We start from the raw sequence: 16,622 nt of genomic DNA, 5'->3' as shown, positions 1-16,622 counted from the left end.
AAAGCTTGTGGTAGGCAGTGTTTTATCTTAAATCTTAAAAATCTTGCCAATGCAACGTCTAAAATATTATGTTTCTAATTCAATTAAAATTATCATTTTTTACAATGGTCCACTCATCACGTGAAAAAACCATAGTAATATGAAAATATCAGTCGACGTAAATTCAATATTAACTAAACAGTTTTTGTTTTCTCTTCTTTATAAAGGAGAGTATAGGTTGCCTTTTAATCGATCAAAAACAATGGAATATTATTTTCTGCGTTAAAATAAACAATCCAGTCAAATGGTGCTAGTAATAATTGCGAGGGAAATGGGGGAGGGAGGATAGTAAAGCTAACTGGTGACGATGAAGTAGGCAAACAATGTTGGATCTGCCAAAGGTCGAATAATAACATTGTAGAGATTGTTAAGGCAGTTTGATAGCTGTTGAACGCACTCTTTAGGCAAAATGGAGGTCATCGACCGTAGCTGCGCAGAGCATAGATTAGCTAAATAGGGTAGAAAATTTCCTCGATAGATCATTTTAAGGCGAGTGATTGTACGGTGGTCTCATCTAGCGCAATTTACGCGAGTGTCGAGCGTAGTTTCTCGGTTGATTTACTTTTAGTGATTAGCAGGTGGCCTTTACGTGCAACATTTGCGTCGGGGCAATATCCTGGTCTCCACGCGTCCTCTCCTGTAATGAGTCGCTGGTGCAACGTGATCGGTTCTCATGAATCGTTGCTGCTGGCGCTGGATCAGTTGCCGTTGCTGTAACTGTTGACGTTGTAACTGTTGTAGCTGATAATGACGCTGCCTCGCGCGTCGTTGATCTGCAAATTATATTACAACGTTGTAGCTGAGAATTTATAAGTCAATTCCAATTGCATAAATTCTAATTATGACAGTTTTTATGTGTGCATAGGAATAATTAGGACGGATAACGTCGCGTTCCTGCGATCATAGGGCAGCTGAGCTGCAACGACTATACTGGAATGTGTTTTCAGCTCGTCGTCTTGTGTGTGCTACATGCTCGCGAAGATTGAATCACAGTAGGACCTTCGCACAAGCTGTGAGATTTATATGCTTCGGCTCAGTTAAGCCGATCGATATTTTTTACGGCACACTCCCATAAGCATAAATCACTCAGATTGAATTGCCACGTAGGAATATTTTTTCCAAGGGGAGAAAAGCATATGGGTAAATCCGGACTATTAATCATAAATGACTAATCAACCTAGCTGTATCGCCACAGCTGTATAATTCATATTATAGTTTCCTGGCAATAATAAGTGTTTCTTACGGCTATAATTATTTTCAGATAACAGATCATTATTATCGTTAATTTCCTATTTTCTTACAGTGTACTCGTATTAAACGTGTAATTTAGTTGATTGATTTTAGTTTAAAATTTTATCGAAACTCAGTGTCCAAGGGAAGAGAGATTATAAATAAGCATCATATTTACCTTGTGTTGATAAAAAAGTTTGTAATTTATTTCGACAAAGTTTGAAGGTTTTTTTTCTGGGTTTAAATAAAGCACCGTGCAATTGTTATATAAAATGATTTTGGTGATCTCTGAAGCAACCTAAATTTTCATAAAAATTGAATTACATCGATGCCATGTTTGAGTAGATAATTCTACTGTGATCAGACTGAGAAAAGTTGGGTAATTGACTAGTAACTGCAGAGTACTGAAAAAATGTACATGCCGGATGTTCGTGCGCAAATGTCATCGACCGATCGGAATGTGAGTAAGAACGTAGGAAAAGATCACGTGACACATCACGAAGGAACGAACGAACGATCGTTAATGGAAAGATCGTAAAGCACGAACGAGCTGGCGCACTTTGCTTTATGCTCGTGAGGCGGAGTAACTTCTGGATCATAAGCGAGTCTTCCTCGCTCGTTTAACACATTTACGGTAGAAAATTGTAAATAAAATACAAATTTTCGCAATAAAATAGTATATATTATACATACTTTCAAAAACATACACATTTTCTATATATATATATATGTGTAAAAAGAGAATTCTATAGAATAAAGCATACGTTTAGCATCGCAGCATGGGGACAATTGCAACATGGACTAGAATAATTTAACATACGAGGGGTTAGCCTTTTGTTCAGCCAGGTTCAAAAGGTTGCGTAATTTTTTAATTTCACTGGTCGACAAAATTGACTCTATATCGGGCAGAATCGCTTCGCTGAGACTCATCGATGCAAGGTCGATGGCCTCCAAATCATAGCCATCCTTCAGAATTCTTTTCAATTTTTTAATATAACTCGTAAGAGCTGTCTCCAACGCCAAAGTAACCTTCGTACCACGTCGCGAAATCTTTGCTTGATCCTCGATGCAATTTTTCGCATCGACGATCTCCCTCACCCTGTTAGTTTTCTCTCCACTCGTTAAATAACAGTATTTAACCTGACCAAAATCACGAAAATTCCCTAGATCGTCTTCGTTACAGCTTCCTCTGCAATAATAATCGATGTTAAGCAGCGAATCTTGACTCGCTCCACCAGCCAACCGCGAGTCATGAATTTTCTCCGCATTTTTCCGAGTCTTATTCAAATCAGTAATTTTCCTTTTTGGATCCATCAGAGCATTTCTCGAATCTCCCTTCACCGTGGATTCCGCTTTACGAGATTTCTGGAACGTCGCGTGGGACGATGGTTCCAACTTGGAACCACTGCTAGAAAATGCACCACTGGCTGTCTTTGGACGACCGTATCTACTTTCAATCAGTTTTCCGGACCTCTGCTCGGATTTCCTCGCCAGCTCATCGTGGCTTGCCGGACACTCGCTTTTACCAGCCGTAACATTCTTCAGCAACCTCGGAAGAGAACTCCGGAAAGATGTCCTTCTGGAAGAGATGGTCTGCTGTTCGGGACTCGTCGAATCCAACTCCTGTCGTTTATCAATGTGGTTACCACCCTCTTCTTGTCTCGTGAGAGGTGTCTCCGTGGAATCCTTCAGCCTCGAGTTGGCGGTATCCAACGATGGGGATCTCTTATGGGGAAATTTCGTTACGCCAGCTTCGACTGTCTTTCTCTGAGGCGAACCATTGAGTTTTGGCCTTGGTAGAAGAGAGTAATGGGCTGATCTTGGTCTGGGGGATGGATTGCAGCTTTCAGAAGTGCTAGATAATTCGTGAAATTTCTTTTCAATATTCTTGGAACGTTCCAATAGGGAATTACGACGGGACCTGGTCTCCTGGTTCTTGACGTCAGCGTTGGTGGTAGTGGTGGTGGTAGCAGCAGAGGCTTTAACGGAATTCCCATACTTCTTGTTGAAGGAACCTGCAAGCGTGCTCCCAGACAACCAGGGTCTAGTGGGTGTACTCGAGCGACTCTTGGAAGGACTTGACGATTCCCTCGAAGGAGACCGATTGTCATCCCGAAGTTTGCTCGAATCGCTATAGACGCTCGCAATCTCACTGGAGCTTGCCGAGGAGCAGTTGGCGAATTCCTTCTCGTCTTTATCCTGCATCGACAAAAGACCGTTTTCCTTCTCCACGTGTCCCTTTACCTCAGTGATGATCGCTTTTCCAGAAACAATTGTCTCCTCCTCGGCCAACTTGCCACTCGATGACTTTCCCAACTTTCTCTTTTCTATCGAATTCCCCCTTTGACTCTCGATATTTGCAATCCTGGGACTTGGCGGATAATAGCCTGCAGCACTCGAGGCCCTCGTATTGCCTCGCAATGCTCCACTGTTTCTACCCATCAGCTTCCCTGCGTTATTATCCGAACGCCGATACAATTGACCGATCGTTGGTTTTCTACCATCGTTTCTCAATCTCTGTAAAGCGTCACCAGCAGCAATCACGGGTCCTCTAAGGTCGATCGATGGACTTTTCTCCTTGGCATCGATGTTTATTCCGGAGAAATGATTATTTTTATCCAGGTCCCTTTTCGATCGATCCACTGGATTGTCCGGTGGCATGCACGAACCCGGAATCGTCTCGGTAGCTTTTTCGTTGGTTTCCAACTTCCGCAGCACAGTGGCACCTTTCACCCTGAAGTGATCCAAAGGATGAAGGTATTTTGTTTCTTTCTTGCTCAAGCCCTTTGTAGCATCGTAGTGCTCCTCGAGAAGATCAAACAAGCTGTGACTGTATTTGTCATTTAGCTTCAATAGTAATGTCGAGTCGGTCGAGTTCAATTGGATCGAATTCATGACGACGTCTCCCGGTGCTTGATAGTCATCGTAGTGCTTCCTCAAGCTGGCTTCGATTAATTTGTGTCTGTAAGCGTTATAATTCACGGTGGAAATGTCTATCACTGGCAGCTCCAAGTTCGTCAGAAGATACGACGACGAGTTTTTCAGCAAAATTGACGGACTCTCGTCGTATTGTTTTCCCCTCTTCGATGATAAACTTTCCCAAGTGTTCTTCCGCTTCTTCAGCCCCTCGTCGCTCGTTTGAAGCAGCGGAGTCGAGTGAGACTTGCAAGCCAACTCCGAATGCCCTATGTTTATGTCGGAACTCGAGCTAGGATTCAAGGAAATGGGCGCAGGATAGTGCATCACTACTGGTCGGTGAATTCGATCGCATTTCGCATCAGCTCCGTACAAGTTCTGCGAGGAAAAGAGGAGGCAGTCGATGTGAAAGAACACAAAGAGATAATTGGATTACGTTGGTAATAAAAAAAATGTTGAAAATCATTTTTCCTGCTACTGTACAATCTTATGTGGATACAAGAACAATGGAAATTGTCGTTCAACATGCTCAGCCTTTCAATTGGAATGTTATTTAAACAATTTATCGATAATTCGATATATGGTCAACGTTAAATAGCTGTAAAGATGATAGAAATTATGCTTGCAAAGTGAATATCCAGGTATATTGATTTGTGCGTTGGAAGATTATGTTAAGGTTGCATTGTTGAGAAGGGTTGGGATTTCCATTGAACATTTGGCAGATTTCTTGAGAAAATGTCGTTGAATGGTTTTTGCTTACCAGGAGGGACTGAATTTGAGCGATAAGAGGTACTGCCAGTAGCATCGCCAGAGCCAGAGCAAAAGTACTTTCGACGACAAAAGGTGGTACGGATTGCATGGTTAGGACGAATTCTGCTGGTGCTACGATGTTAAACATCGCGTTAACTTAGACCTCGACTTGGTGTTGGTAGCTCTAGGAACCGCCGTTGCTGGACCTTTCTCGAGCTTCATGTTAGGGACTCGAAGTGGGGAGGGTTAGAAATCCGCTCGATCGATAACGATACCCTCCCACCCAGCGGAATCAACGGCTCTCAAGAAGCTCAACCGCTCAACGCATCATTTATAACTGAACACAGCCACCAACCAGCACAGCGAGCTTAAAAACCGTTTCGCTTTTATTTCCCACTCTCGATCGAGCTCGGCCCTTGCCTCGCCTCGCCTCGCCTCGCCTCGCCTCGCCTCGCCTCTCCTCGATATTTGATCAAAATTTCAAACAGAAATTTCAGCGTATACACTCGCAAGGATAAAAACGTTATATCCGCAGAAAAATGTTTATACGGACGATTAATGTTATCCGATCAACGATGCGTCTTATGCAGTTAATATAAACAACCGTGTTTGTTATTCCATTTTCTCATACATATATTAATTAAAGTACACTATTTATGCATTATTCGCAAGGCGTGTTCTTTCATTTAACTCAGAGTGTAGGTGTGAAAAGTATTTATCCGAATAACTGGAAGAAGTATCAATTTTTGTCCATAATACCATTTTGGATCGAAATGGAAAAGGAGTTTGAAAAAAATTCATAGACAAAAATGAATGTTTTTTACAGTTATACGTTGATAAATGCATTTTTACTGCCACGATTCAGAGCTAATTATATAATGTATAAATCCGGTATGAATCAACATTTATAAATAGCGTATAATAATATTTATTGTTTCTCTCGATGCATTATCAAGCAAGCGAGACTGAAAATGCAGGCACAAATAAATTTATTAATGTTGTACATAAATGGTTCAATGGTAAAAATAGAAAGAGATTATAATAATTATATATCCTTAATGTACATTGATCAACGGAATTTGTATATTTACAAAATAACCGCTACATACATATATATGTATATGTACATATTAAAAAATTGATCAAATAAATTGACAAATCTGATCCATGTGACACTGATACAAAAACATTTATTAACGCTGTTTTTGTCGAGTGTATGCACGATGAGTATTGTGTCTGGCACTATGAGCGAAACACCCTTGCTTGGTCGGATTGTCATTTTGGATGTAAAATTGTCGACGAGTACGGCCTGCGACCCTCTGTGGATTTTCGCGAGGGAAACGCGCGTCTGTTATTCGGGAAAACTCGAGAGAAGAATGACGGTCCTTTATCTCACGTAAGCCGAATTAAATCAGAGTTTCAGGGTAACGTGCGGGCTACGGTTAGCTGGCAGCCATTAGAAATTTCATGGACCGAGGGCAAGTTGCGAAATTATTGTCGTACGGCTGCACAGTCTATGCTATCCGGTTGTACCGCAGCCTTTCCTACACCCTGAAACTCCGTATAACAGCGATATACCTAAGAAACTTCTCACGCTGTTACCTAATTCTACGACGACGAGGCGACGTGTTAAACTAAAACAAAATATGTGCTTAGAATAATAAAACGTTATTATGATAATGCAGTGATGAGACGAAACAACCAAAGGAGTATATGCGAATAATCTTTCGAGGACTCGAGATCACTCGTGCACGTGGGACTGCAGCGCTCACCGATCGTTCCAATGGAGCGAAAATAATTTTATGCCTCGATCTGTATAATTTCTCACTTTTTCGCAAAAGAGAATCGATTACAGGATAAGTGAACGCGAAGCAGACCCGCTACCACTAGACATAATTATTCATGCTTCTAGCCTCCTTTTACCACTTTTGCAGCGCACAGTTTTCCGATGGCTTTCAGCTGCCTGCTGATTTATACTTTCTGTCTTTCCTTCCCTTTCAGTTTCCCAGGTTGCTTCGCAGTTAAGCGTAAAAAACTGCGGCTATTTAATGAACAAGTGAACGAGAGCAGAAAGAAAATCCTCTGCTATCTATCTTCATACTACATATACATATATATATATATATATATATATAGTATAGTAGTGGGTGCATGGCTACCGAACGCAAAAACTTTTTGCGAAATTTATTTCAGCCGTGTCTCTTCCCAGCTTTTCTTTATTTTTAATGCCAATAGTGTGTCTGTGTGTACGGTTTACTAAAAATCAAGTTACAAAATTGCACGGTTTTCAGGGATCTCTCTCGTATTCAAAGGGTTGTATAGATATAGCTTATATATAGGTATATAGATATTCGTGCCACGCATGCACGAATACTCGGAGGGCTTGCTAGAGGAGTACTCAAGGGGACTAGATGGATGTCACTCGTTTTCAGTGATATCGGTGATTCTTGATATTTTTTCTTATTTCTTCTCATACACTTGGTCCTTTATATGAATAAGCCAATAGAACTGCCAATTGAATCTTGGAAAGAAGAATTTTCTTATAATTGTAAACACCTGCATTTTTCGCCCACACGTACGAAATTCGATATTTTAATACAATAAATTTAAGAATAATTTGCTTCATCGCGAAAAAACTTATTTGCCACGTGTGTATATTTAGAGACAAATACGTATAGACTTATTTGAAAACATCCAAGTGATGCGAATCTTAAGGGAAACTCTGTAAGTATAGCACACACACGTGGAGAAAGTGTTTAGTCAGAGGCGAGAGCAGAAAACTTGGCAAGATTCTATTGGTATACTGGTGAAAGACTAACGCGGATCTTCCAATTTCCGGTGTTTGAACAATTTTCCTTCCATCCCTGGAAAAACGACTTTCTCGGTAATCCCTGCGCGAACGATGTTTCGCCAATTTTTTAATTTATCAATTGTCTCCTGCGTGGGCGTTAAACTCAGTTTTCCAAGAACTCAATCGAGTTGAAGAAACGATTTTCAGAGATTATAGAAAAAAGCTAAATTCACTGGCACGAATAACGAGGATGAAAGTGATAAAAGTTGCGTCACTCGACATTTCGTCATCAACTTTCCACGTATACAAATTACACTCTCTACACGAGTATGAAGCTCACTTGTGCATGCAGCGATTCGATTCACAAGGAAAATTTACTTTCGGAGATTAGAGAATATTCTCTATACACACTGGCATGCGGCACACAAGGGTGAAAGTGACGAAAGGCTGCATCGTACACCGATCCTTCCTTCATAATCCTTTGACTAGAGATTCAAATCTGTACCGTATAGCGAAGAAAACTTTAATGATGCTCGACTGAGCGAAGGGAAAATTAGGAAGTAGGAAGACTATGCAGAGTTACAGGAGAGGATTTCCTCGTGACACTCGTTTTGCAGTGTATTTGCCCAATCACAAGTGCACAAGTTGTGGCACTAAAGTATAATAGTAATTTGCGATGGAGGCACGCGGGCCTCTCTCACCGAGTCGAGCCACACATAGTAGACGAGGAGCTATACATAGAGAGGAAATGCAAAGCAGCCGGGCTTTTGTATCCCGTATATGTTTTACACCGAAGTTAGTACGCGACCTGTTATAAAGCTGCGGGTTGGCTCGAGTGAATCGTGGCTCAACGCGAGATGCAACATCCGCTTTAAGGATGTCGAGTCACGGCAGCCGGTCTCGTACGCTCGCTCGCTGACAGAAGCGATTCGTCACGAGCAAGATTTGCAATTCGAGAAAATCAGCAAGAAAATCAGATTAAGTTCACCCCGCGAGAATCCGTCCGGGAAACTCTCACCAGCATTGCAGGATCAAACGACATTACCGCAGCAACGAAATGCTGCTTTCTCCCCTTTTTCTCATACCTATATATATAACTCAAATGGTAGGAATTCTCGCGCATGAATTTATTTACGTTCTCCACTGGCTCTTGAAAATTTCTCGAATAGTTCCTGGCAAAAGTTATAATTGATTCGGGGCTTTAAATCTTTGCGGATGAAAGTGTGCGAGAGATTGGATTATTCGTGTAAAAAGGGGATCGTTGCGGAGTGTGCATACGTGGGGTAGGGTGAGGTTGGACCGCGCTTCGAGAGAGACTTACAATCGTCGAGCGTGGTGCTGCTGGTCCGATAGGATTGCTGGTGGTGGCTGCTGCTGGTCTGGGGCTGTTCGGGTCTTCTCAACGTCCTCTCGATGGGATGAACCTCGTGATAAGCCGCTCTGGCACCCTGATAGTTCGGGCCATTCTGTTGCCGATGACTGCTCTGATAACGCTGGGGGGCATACGCCCCGGAGAAGATCCTCGTGTACCTGAGGTAGCATCCGCTCGGTATCTGCCACTGCAAATCAAATTAGGACTCTCAGCAGCCTTATGCTCGGCCGAGGCTGCGAAGTCATCGAGAAATTTGCCGCGCTCACTTACCCCGTAAGCCGAGGCTGGAACTGGCTGCGCAGGTCTGTCGGGACACATCAACATCCGCCGGTAGATCCGAGGCTAAACGACCGAATAAATGCTCCTTGCTGCCTTAACATTTTCTCAAGAGACGCCGCGCCGTACCGCGCCTCCCCCTATCATCCATTTTCCATCCCGAATCCGCACGGGACTCGCTCGCTCAACCCCATCCCCCCTCCTCAAGTTCCTTCCGCAGCTGGGAAAATCTTAGCCAACGCCTTGGGAATTTTATCCACCACTTTTCCTCCCAACTGTTGCCAATTGGATGAGAGATAGCGCGCACATCGAGTATCGATATACGATCCTCCCAACGCGCGTTCCCCGAAAAAACAATGTTCCGCGACAGCTCCTGCAGCCCGGCCGGAAAAAATCTTCGAAACTCGTTACGCTTTTTCTTGAAAATTTTTCAACACGTTTTTTGTATCGCGGAATTATGTATTTATGTATATATACAACGTAGCACGCGCCTGTGTTTTCTAATCAGAAGCTGCGGATAGTAATATCGAGGCTTTGTTGCAGCTATCTGGCCGAGTAAAATTTTCTCCAGATTAAAGTTAAGCAAAGCTTATGGATATGTGCTTTGTAAGCAGGAAAACGCGTTACTTTTAATGTAAGCATTTTATGTCGGGCAAAAAAGAGCTGCGAAGGAGATGAAGAATTCCTTGTAATTTTTAAATGTATAAAAACTAATAGAAAGGGATTGGCATGAAAAAATGAGAGCTGTGTAAAAAACTGAATAGAATTACGTTCTAAAATGAAAAGTCACGTACACGAGCGAGCCGAGTGCGGATTTGATCGTTTCGGAGGGAAGCTGCAGTTTCACTCAACGGCTATTTTTTGTTCAACTTACCTCTGAATCCGAACGGTACTCGGTTTCTGGAAATAATATAGAACTCTAGATTATTTGCTTCCGCAGCTTCATTCGAATAACAGGAATCGAAAATATCGATCGCTGAATCTACCGGTAAAATTCTACGGCTTAGCGATATTAAAAAGGACGACTTATATTATATATATATATGTGTGTGTGTGTGTGTGTGTGTGTGTGTGTGTGTGCGCACATGGAGCAGATACGCGTGGAGAGCGAAATTATACGAGGCTTTTAAATGAACCATGCAAATTACATCGCAAGTACATTATTAGACAGATGCAGTTTAGTGCTGGATAAAGCTAAAAAGTAATCAGCTTACGCGAAAGGGAAAATTCGTAAAATTTCACTGAAATATATTGCGGAATGTGGAAAAAGCTATTTAGTTAAATTTTCATTTCGATTAATGGCTTGCGTACACGTGTTAATAAACTTGGTTCCTCAGCAATCGGTAGATATCGCACAAAGCGGTTCCTATGTATATACATGTAAATTTACCTCGAACATGTATCGAGAAATGGCACTCGGCTCGATTTCCGGCAGCGTCGGAAGCGATGTAGCGCACATTGTGAACACCGGGATACATCAGTTGTCCGGGCTCCTGTTTCAGACACACGTATTAACCTTCCCTCCAATACCAAATCGCTTCAAAAACTTGCAGTCTTTCAAATGTAATTTTCTATCGGCTATATATATATATATATATATATATATATATATACTTTACGTATAGCTATCACGTTACTTCAGCATGGTGGATTTCGAGAGGAACAAATATAGAAATAATGGGAGAAAATGGTGCATTTCATGCGACGTTGCTTTTAATATTATAATACTGGATCGATGTATAGTTTCTTCGTGAAAAATAATCTCATGATATAGTTGTAGGGATAAGGATCTTCTTGGAAAAGAAATTCTCGTCCCAGTGCATAGTAGATCGATCCAGTGATTGGATGAAATATCATGCATTGACGTGACACGCTACGTGGTTCGACTGGTGACCAATTACCTCCGTTCGCCAATTACCATGGATTCGAGATAATGACTAAGGGCACGATGATTAGCCTGAAACTGCACGGAAGACAATATTTTTCTTTCCTGCAAATTGATGCACATATCAAATCGACGACTAATCAGCAGGAAAGTATACTATAACTCTGTCCGTTTTAACAAAGCAATTAACGATCATATATATATATATATATATATATATATCGTATTTGTAATTTTGACAATAATTATCACAGAGAGATTAATTATCGTAAAATGTTAATTGTTGAAATGTATTAAATTTCGTAGGAATTAATAAAAATTATCCGATAATAATAATGATTTTGGACGTAGGCAAGTTTTTTCCAAGGGAACTAGGATTTGTGTTTGAAATCATTAGCTGTCTAAGTAGAAAAGGATTGTTTGCAGTTTAGCTGTAGGATAGATCGCGGTGGGCGCAAAAGGTCCGATGAGTGATCGCAGCAAACTTTGTTGCAAAAACTGTTTCACTTTTTGGCGCATCGAGCTCTTTCCTCGCTCGTCGTCATTATCTCGTTTTTCCTGCAGTTTGCCCCGACTCGGTTCTCAAAAGACGCGAAAAGCAGCCTCCATTCCTTTTTCCACGCTACTTGGCCACGTTAGAGACAAGCCTGGTAATTAACGAGTGAAATCTCTTTGCGAGATTGGTACAAATTCGATCTCAATACGTTAAGGAGGAACATTTGATAAACTGGATAAATAAAAAAATTGTGCATGAAGAAATATCATTAAAATTCAATTCGTATACAATAAATCCACTCCAGGTACTCTCTCGTTTAAATCGATGAGCAAAAGTGAAATAATTGAATAGGGCAAAACTGTTTTAAAGAGACCCAAAGGAACGAAGGACGTCTTAAAAAAAACAACGTCGTTCGGACATCTATATGATAAAACGCTTTATAAGATGTACGTAAAATAACCCTATTTCAGACATTACTTTAAACTTTTCAAACATCGATTCTCTCATTTTTTCCTCCTGTCAAATTTTATTCCATCAAAGCGAGAATATACCAAGAACGGATTTATAGTGTGAATGAAGCTTAAATTGGTATCCTGCCGTCGAGTACTCGCATCAATTTCCTCACCCGAGTTTTGTAGATCCGTTCCACAGCGACGTTATCCGTAAATGTTGGCTCCTGCCAAAATATCAAACGATTACCCTCGCCCGGACTCAGTCGGACCTCGAATGACATTGGACAGGTAGAAACTTTCGGATTCTCCGTATCTGAAAACATCGATAGAGACTCTGTATAACAAATATATCGTTACAAAGACAAATACACGCATATTTAAGATGAAATATCGTCGGAGGGATTTTTGCCAGGAGCCAGGCTTAATCGAATCAGTAGGGGAAACCGCAGTGAAAACTTGGTGGATGAACCGTTTGCTTCGTTGAGAGTTTGTTTTGTGTAATTGCATCGGCTGTGAATCCGGCACCGCGCGCGCGGCGCGGCCATGAGAGAGCGGACTTGCTTAAAGGGAGTTGGCCAACTTTTGGAATGGCTAATTAAGCAGGATGAGCTTGAGTGCACTTGGACCGAGAGAAAGAGACTAAAGTTTGTCGAGATCGACTCGATTCTCTTTTATCAGCACCCTTTCCACATCGACTCTACTATATTACATCATCTCACTTTTATCTCGTCGGTATCACTTCGCCCCTTTCCCTGTGTTGTAACCATAGATGTAGTCATTTTTAATTTCTTCTCCATCAAAGTGTAATTATTGCAATGATAAATTAGACCTATTGTTGCATGTGTAAAATTATTATGTTTTATATATATATATATATCCACCGAATATAATTTAGTCCGATGGAAAATGTGCATAAACAATTTCAACTATCGCGACGCGAAAGAGAAAAGGTCCTACGGCGTTAATCGAACAAGTTCTTGCGCAGGCAAAGTGTGTCATTGGGAGTGTCATTCATCTTCCCTGGCGGCGACACAATTATTTTGCGATAACACAAACCCATTGTAAAAGCTACGCTACCTGTTACGCAACCTGGCTGCACATGCGGTAAATCTCTTTTAATTACCGCATCGGCCGCAGTTATAATTAATAGCTTTCCCACTTCATAATTTGTTATCGCGCGAGCTACTGTATCATTTAATACGAAAAAAAAAGGAGAAAAACACGGGTCCCTGTGACTATGGAGGACCTCGTTAATTCAACGAATGCGCATTGATTTATGAAACGAATTCGATCGATTAATTTCCAATTGTACAATCGGTGAATCGTGACGTCGCGTCTTCGAGAATGACGCTGCGGATTTTAATCGTGTACATAGGAGGGCGGGGCTCGCCAACTGTTTTCCAGAAAATATTAGGAGGATTTCAGGAAGGAGTATTTGTTTGCATCAGTGCACTCTGTGTGTAACTGCGGCGCACATTGTTCGTGCACGCGCGAAAACTTTGTACAACGACGCAATTTCGTTCCGCAGCATTGCAGTCCCATCATAAATCTCATATTCCTAAACGCGCCATATCCGAGTTGTCATGCACCAGCCGCGTCGTTTCTCTCTTTCCGGCTACTCCTATTTATAGCAGGACATAAATACCAATTATAAATTCCGTTTCCGGACACCGCACTACTCCGGAAAACCTCTCGCGTGACCCGCGGTGATTGCGAGGCGCCTAAACCTGCGCTTATATCTGTACAGGGCCCATCAATTAAAACGCTTTGCTATACAAGAGATACAAGAATAAGGCGTGCGTGTATCTCCATTAATATCAAATATATTCAATTTCTGCTCTCTACTAGATTTTTTTTCTTCTTTAATTTGCGAAACAACAAAAACATGGACGCTATACTGTCAATACATATAGAAACGTTTTAATAGAGTCTAACAGAGTCGTAAGTGGAAAATCGGCAGGAGTTTGCGAAATTTTTCGTAATTTGCGAAACGAGGGCACGGACACGATTCTTGGCGAACGGTATAAATCCTGACGTTACGTTGTTCCCTCGTAACGCGGATACAAATGTGGATCGCTCGAGCAGAGGATACGCGATATCTTTTGCTTCAAAAGTGCCACATAAATATTGCTAGCCCAGCTGCATCTCGTAGTCCTTCACTCTTTTCGTCCGTTTTTCCCATTGAGTCTGCAGCAGCCAGCAGGATGGCTGCCCGAGAGTTATCGAACAAAAATTTCACAAGTTTCAAATGCGAAACTATTCGCATTCCCTCCTTATTCCAACCTACCTCGCATACCTCCCCAAATTTTTCCTCTTATCTGTTAGTCGCACTTTTTACATTCCCTTATCTTTCTCTTGTTGCTTTTTGTCGGTGTCCTCGGTAGATATTTGCCACGCAGCACCACTATAGTTTCACCCTTTCATCCCGACTCTCTCTCTCTCTCTCTCTGTTCACACTCCTGGAACCGATATCAAAACGAGACGAGCTGCTCGTATCAGCCAGATCGAGTTTTCTACAATCGTTTCGACGATACACCAGCATCATGCAAGGGAACATCGCGTCGTTCGGCTACACGTAACGAAAGAGAAGATGGCATCGTGAACAAAGATTTATCGATCAACGATATAGTACATGGGAGTACAACAAATCTTTTCTTTTTCAACAAATTCTCCAACGCTTTATTTAACGGTCCGCTTCGCTGGTCAGAATAATAATCCCTCAAATCTGATTCTTTGCTCCGTTCGTGCCAACAATTTTTCAATTGACGGTGTGCTATTATGGACCATTACGAGAAAAAGTTGCAAGAAAATAACAGTGGACCACAATCTTATTTAAAGACTATATATATAGGAACTCAGTATTCTGTTGAATGATACTCTTGCTGCACACGTACGGTTGTTTTAAAAATTTCCTCGCCGAATCTAGGTGAAAGAAAACGTGCAAGGATTGAAACGAAAAACAAATCAGTTTCTAATGTAAAGAAAGAAGGAAAATCACATAAATTATATAAGTTTTTTGAAAAACAATCCTACTACTTTTCAGTGGAAAGAGTCACTCGAGTGGGACGAGTATATAGGAGATAATTTGTGCGTTGGAAAATACTTAAATGGAAATAACTGCGAGGAATCCGTATAATAATGGCTGAAAATCTATAACGCCCCGCGCGATACCCCGTTATTGCGTTTACTCGGAAGCAAATAGTGAATTTGCATTAGAAATGATCGGTACCTTATTATGCAGCTACTCGATGGATAAACGCATAGATTACCAAGTCTATAAAATCAGTGGAAAATAACTAGGAAAACTACAGGCAAGTATGTATAACAAGCAAAAACCGCTCCCACCTTTCATCGCACAATTTATGTCTTCCATTCCTCTACAAGTACCTCCTATGACACACAGAAACGTTATAGCTAATGTTAATGGAAAAACTGAGTAAATTCTTCAAATCAAAGAATTATTTGGCAGAAAATAAACATCTGATTGTCAATAATAAATGTTGAATAAACAAATTATAATTCATCTAAACTGAGAACAATTAAATTTATAAATTAAAAAGTTAATTATCATTTTCAAAAGTAGAATGAATTTTATATTTATCAGACATCAAACAACCATTAATTTTTATATTAAAAATCCAGCATTAAATATACAAAACTACGTTTTTCCAAACATTATTGTAAGCAATGATTTACAAGAGAAATGAAATAACATTCACATTGCACGATATTGAGAGGCGAGTGATGTATGTTTGTTTTGAAAGGTACCATATTGAAATCAGCGTGCATGAGTTGGAACTTACCTCGGACGCGAATGACGATTCTGCAGGTGCTAGTATAATTGGAGACTGGAGACCAGGCAGTGAATGTGACAATGGTGGTGCCAGCAGGTAGATCCGCGTGCAGTTGTTTCGCCCAGGGGGGCGAGGCGTCGACGTATCTGAAAAAGAAACGATCGAGTATCGATCTTCAATTTGAAGATAAATGTGAAAAAAGCAGACACGGTATATAGGGGTACCACATAGTGTATGGGTAGAGACAGGGTGCAGAGAGCTCGATCTAATACCAGGTCGGCTTCGAACTCACTTAGCATATAAATAGCTAGATTCGCATAATTGGCAATCACGCTATGCCATGGCAAGCTTGGATACAACGAAATCTTGCCTATATGTATATAAATATATATCCACACTTATATATACACACACTGCAAGTTTTCTCTTCTTTCACAGGTGAGATTTTCGGCAAGACTTTCGAGAGTTTCGAAGCAGCTGACTTATAAGGGCGCGGCTCGTGTATGGGAATCAGGAGTTCCGAGAAGTGGATTATACGCGAAGCTCGTACTATTCAACCCGGCAAGTTCCTTTATAATTAATTGCGTTGAACGGCGTTAAATTAGGCGGCGCGTTAAGTTC

At 41.2% G+C, this 16,622-nt stretch overlaps 1 protein-coding gene across 1 annotated transcript in view; it reads right to left on the bottom strand.

Annotated features, from left to right (window-relative positions):
• Nucleotides 1-25: 25 nt before the first annotated feature.
• The window catches only part of LOC136778250 (fibrillin-1-like), a 75,698-nt gene continuing 59,101 nt past the window's right edge, over nucleotides 26-16,622 (bottom strand). The window contains exons 17-23 of the mRNA XM_066734921.1: nucleotides 16,011-16,147; nucleotides 12,381-12,520; nucleotides 10,765-10,867; nucleotides 10,249-10,274; nucleotides 9,369-9,440; nucleotides 9,048-9,285; nucleotides 26-812 (exon numbers count right to left, since the gene is read on the bottom strand). Coding sequence (XP_066591018.1) covers nucleotides 625-812; nucleotides 9,048-9,285; nucleotides 9,369-9,440; nucleotides 10,249-10,274; nucleotides 10,765-10,867; nucleotides 12,381-12,520; nucleotides 16,011-16,147 — 904 coding nt within the window. The 3' untranslated portion in view covers nucleotides 26-624. The remainder of the gene's footprint in view (nucleotides 813-9,047; nucleotides 9,286-9,368; nucleotides 9,441-10,248; nucleotides 10,275-10,764; nucleotides 10,868-12,380; nucleotides 12,521-16,010; nucleotides 16,148-16,622) is intronic.

The sequence above is a fragment of the Prorops nasuta genome, unplaced genomic scaffold (assembly GCF_024137725.1).
Source record: "Prorops nasuta isolate Cenicafe-Biocafe unplaced genomic scaffold, Cenicafe_Pnas_1.2 PNAS00014, whole genome shotgun sequence".
Classification (NCBI taxonomy): domain Eukaryota; kingdom Metazoa; phylum Arthropoda; class Insecta; order Hymenoptera; family Bethylidae; genus Prorops; species Prorops nasuta.
Note: the sequence above shows the minus strand (reverse complement) of the source record. Positions and strands in the feature narration are given on the sequence as shown.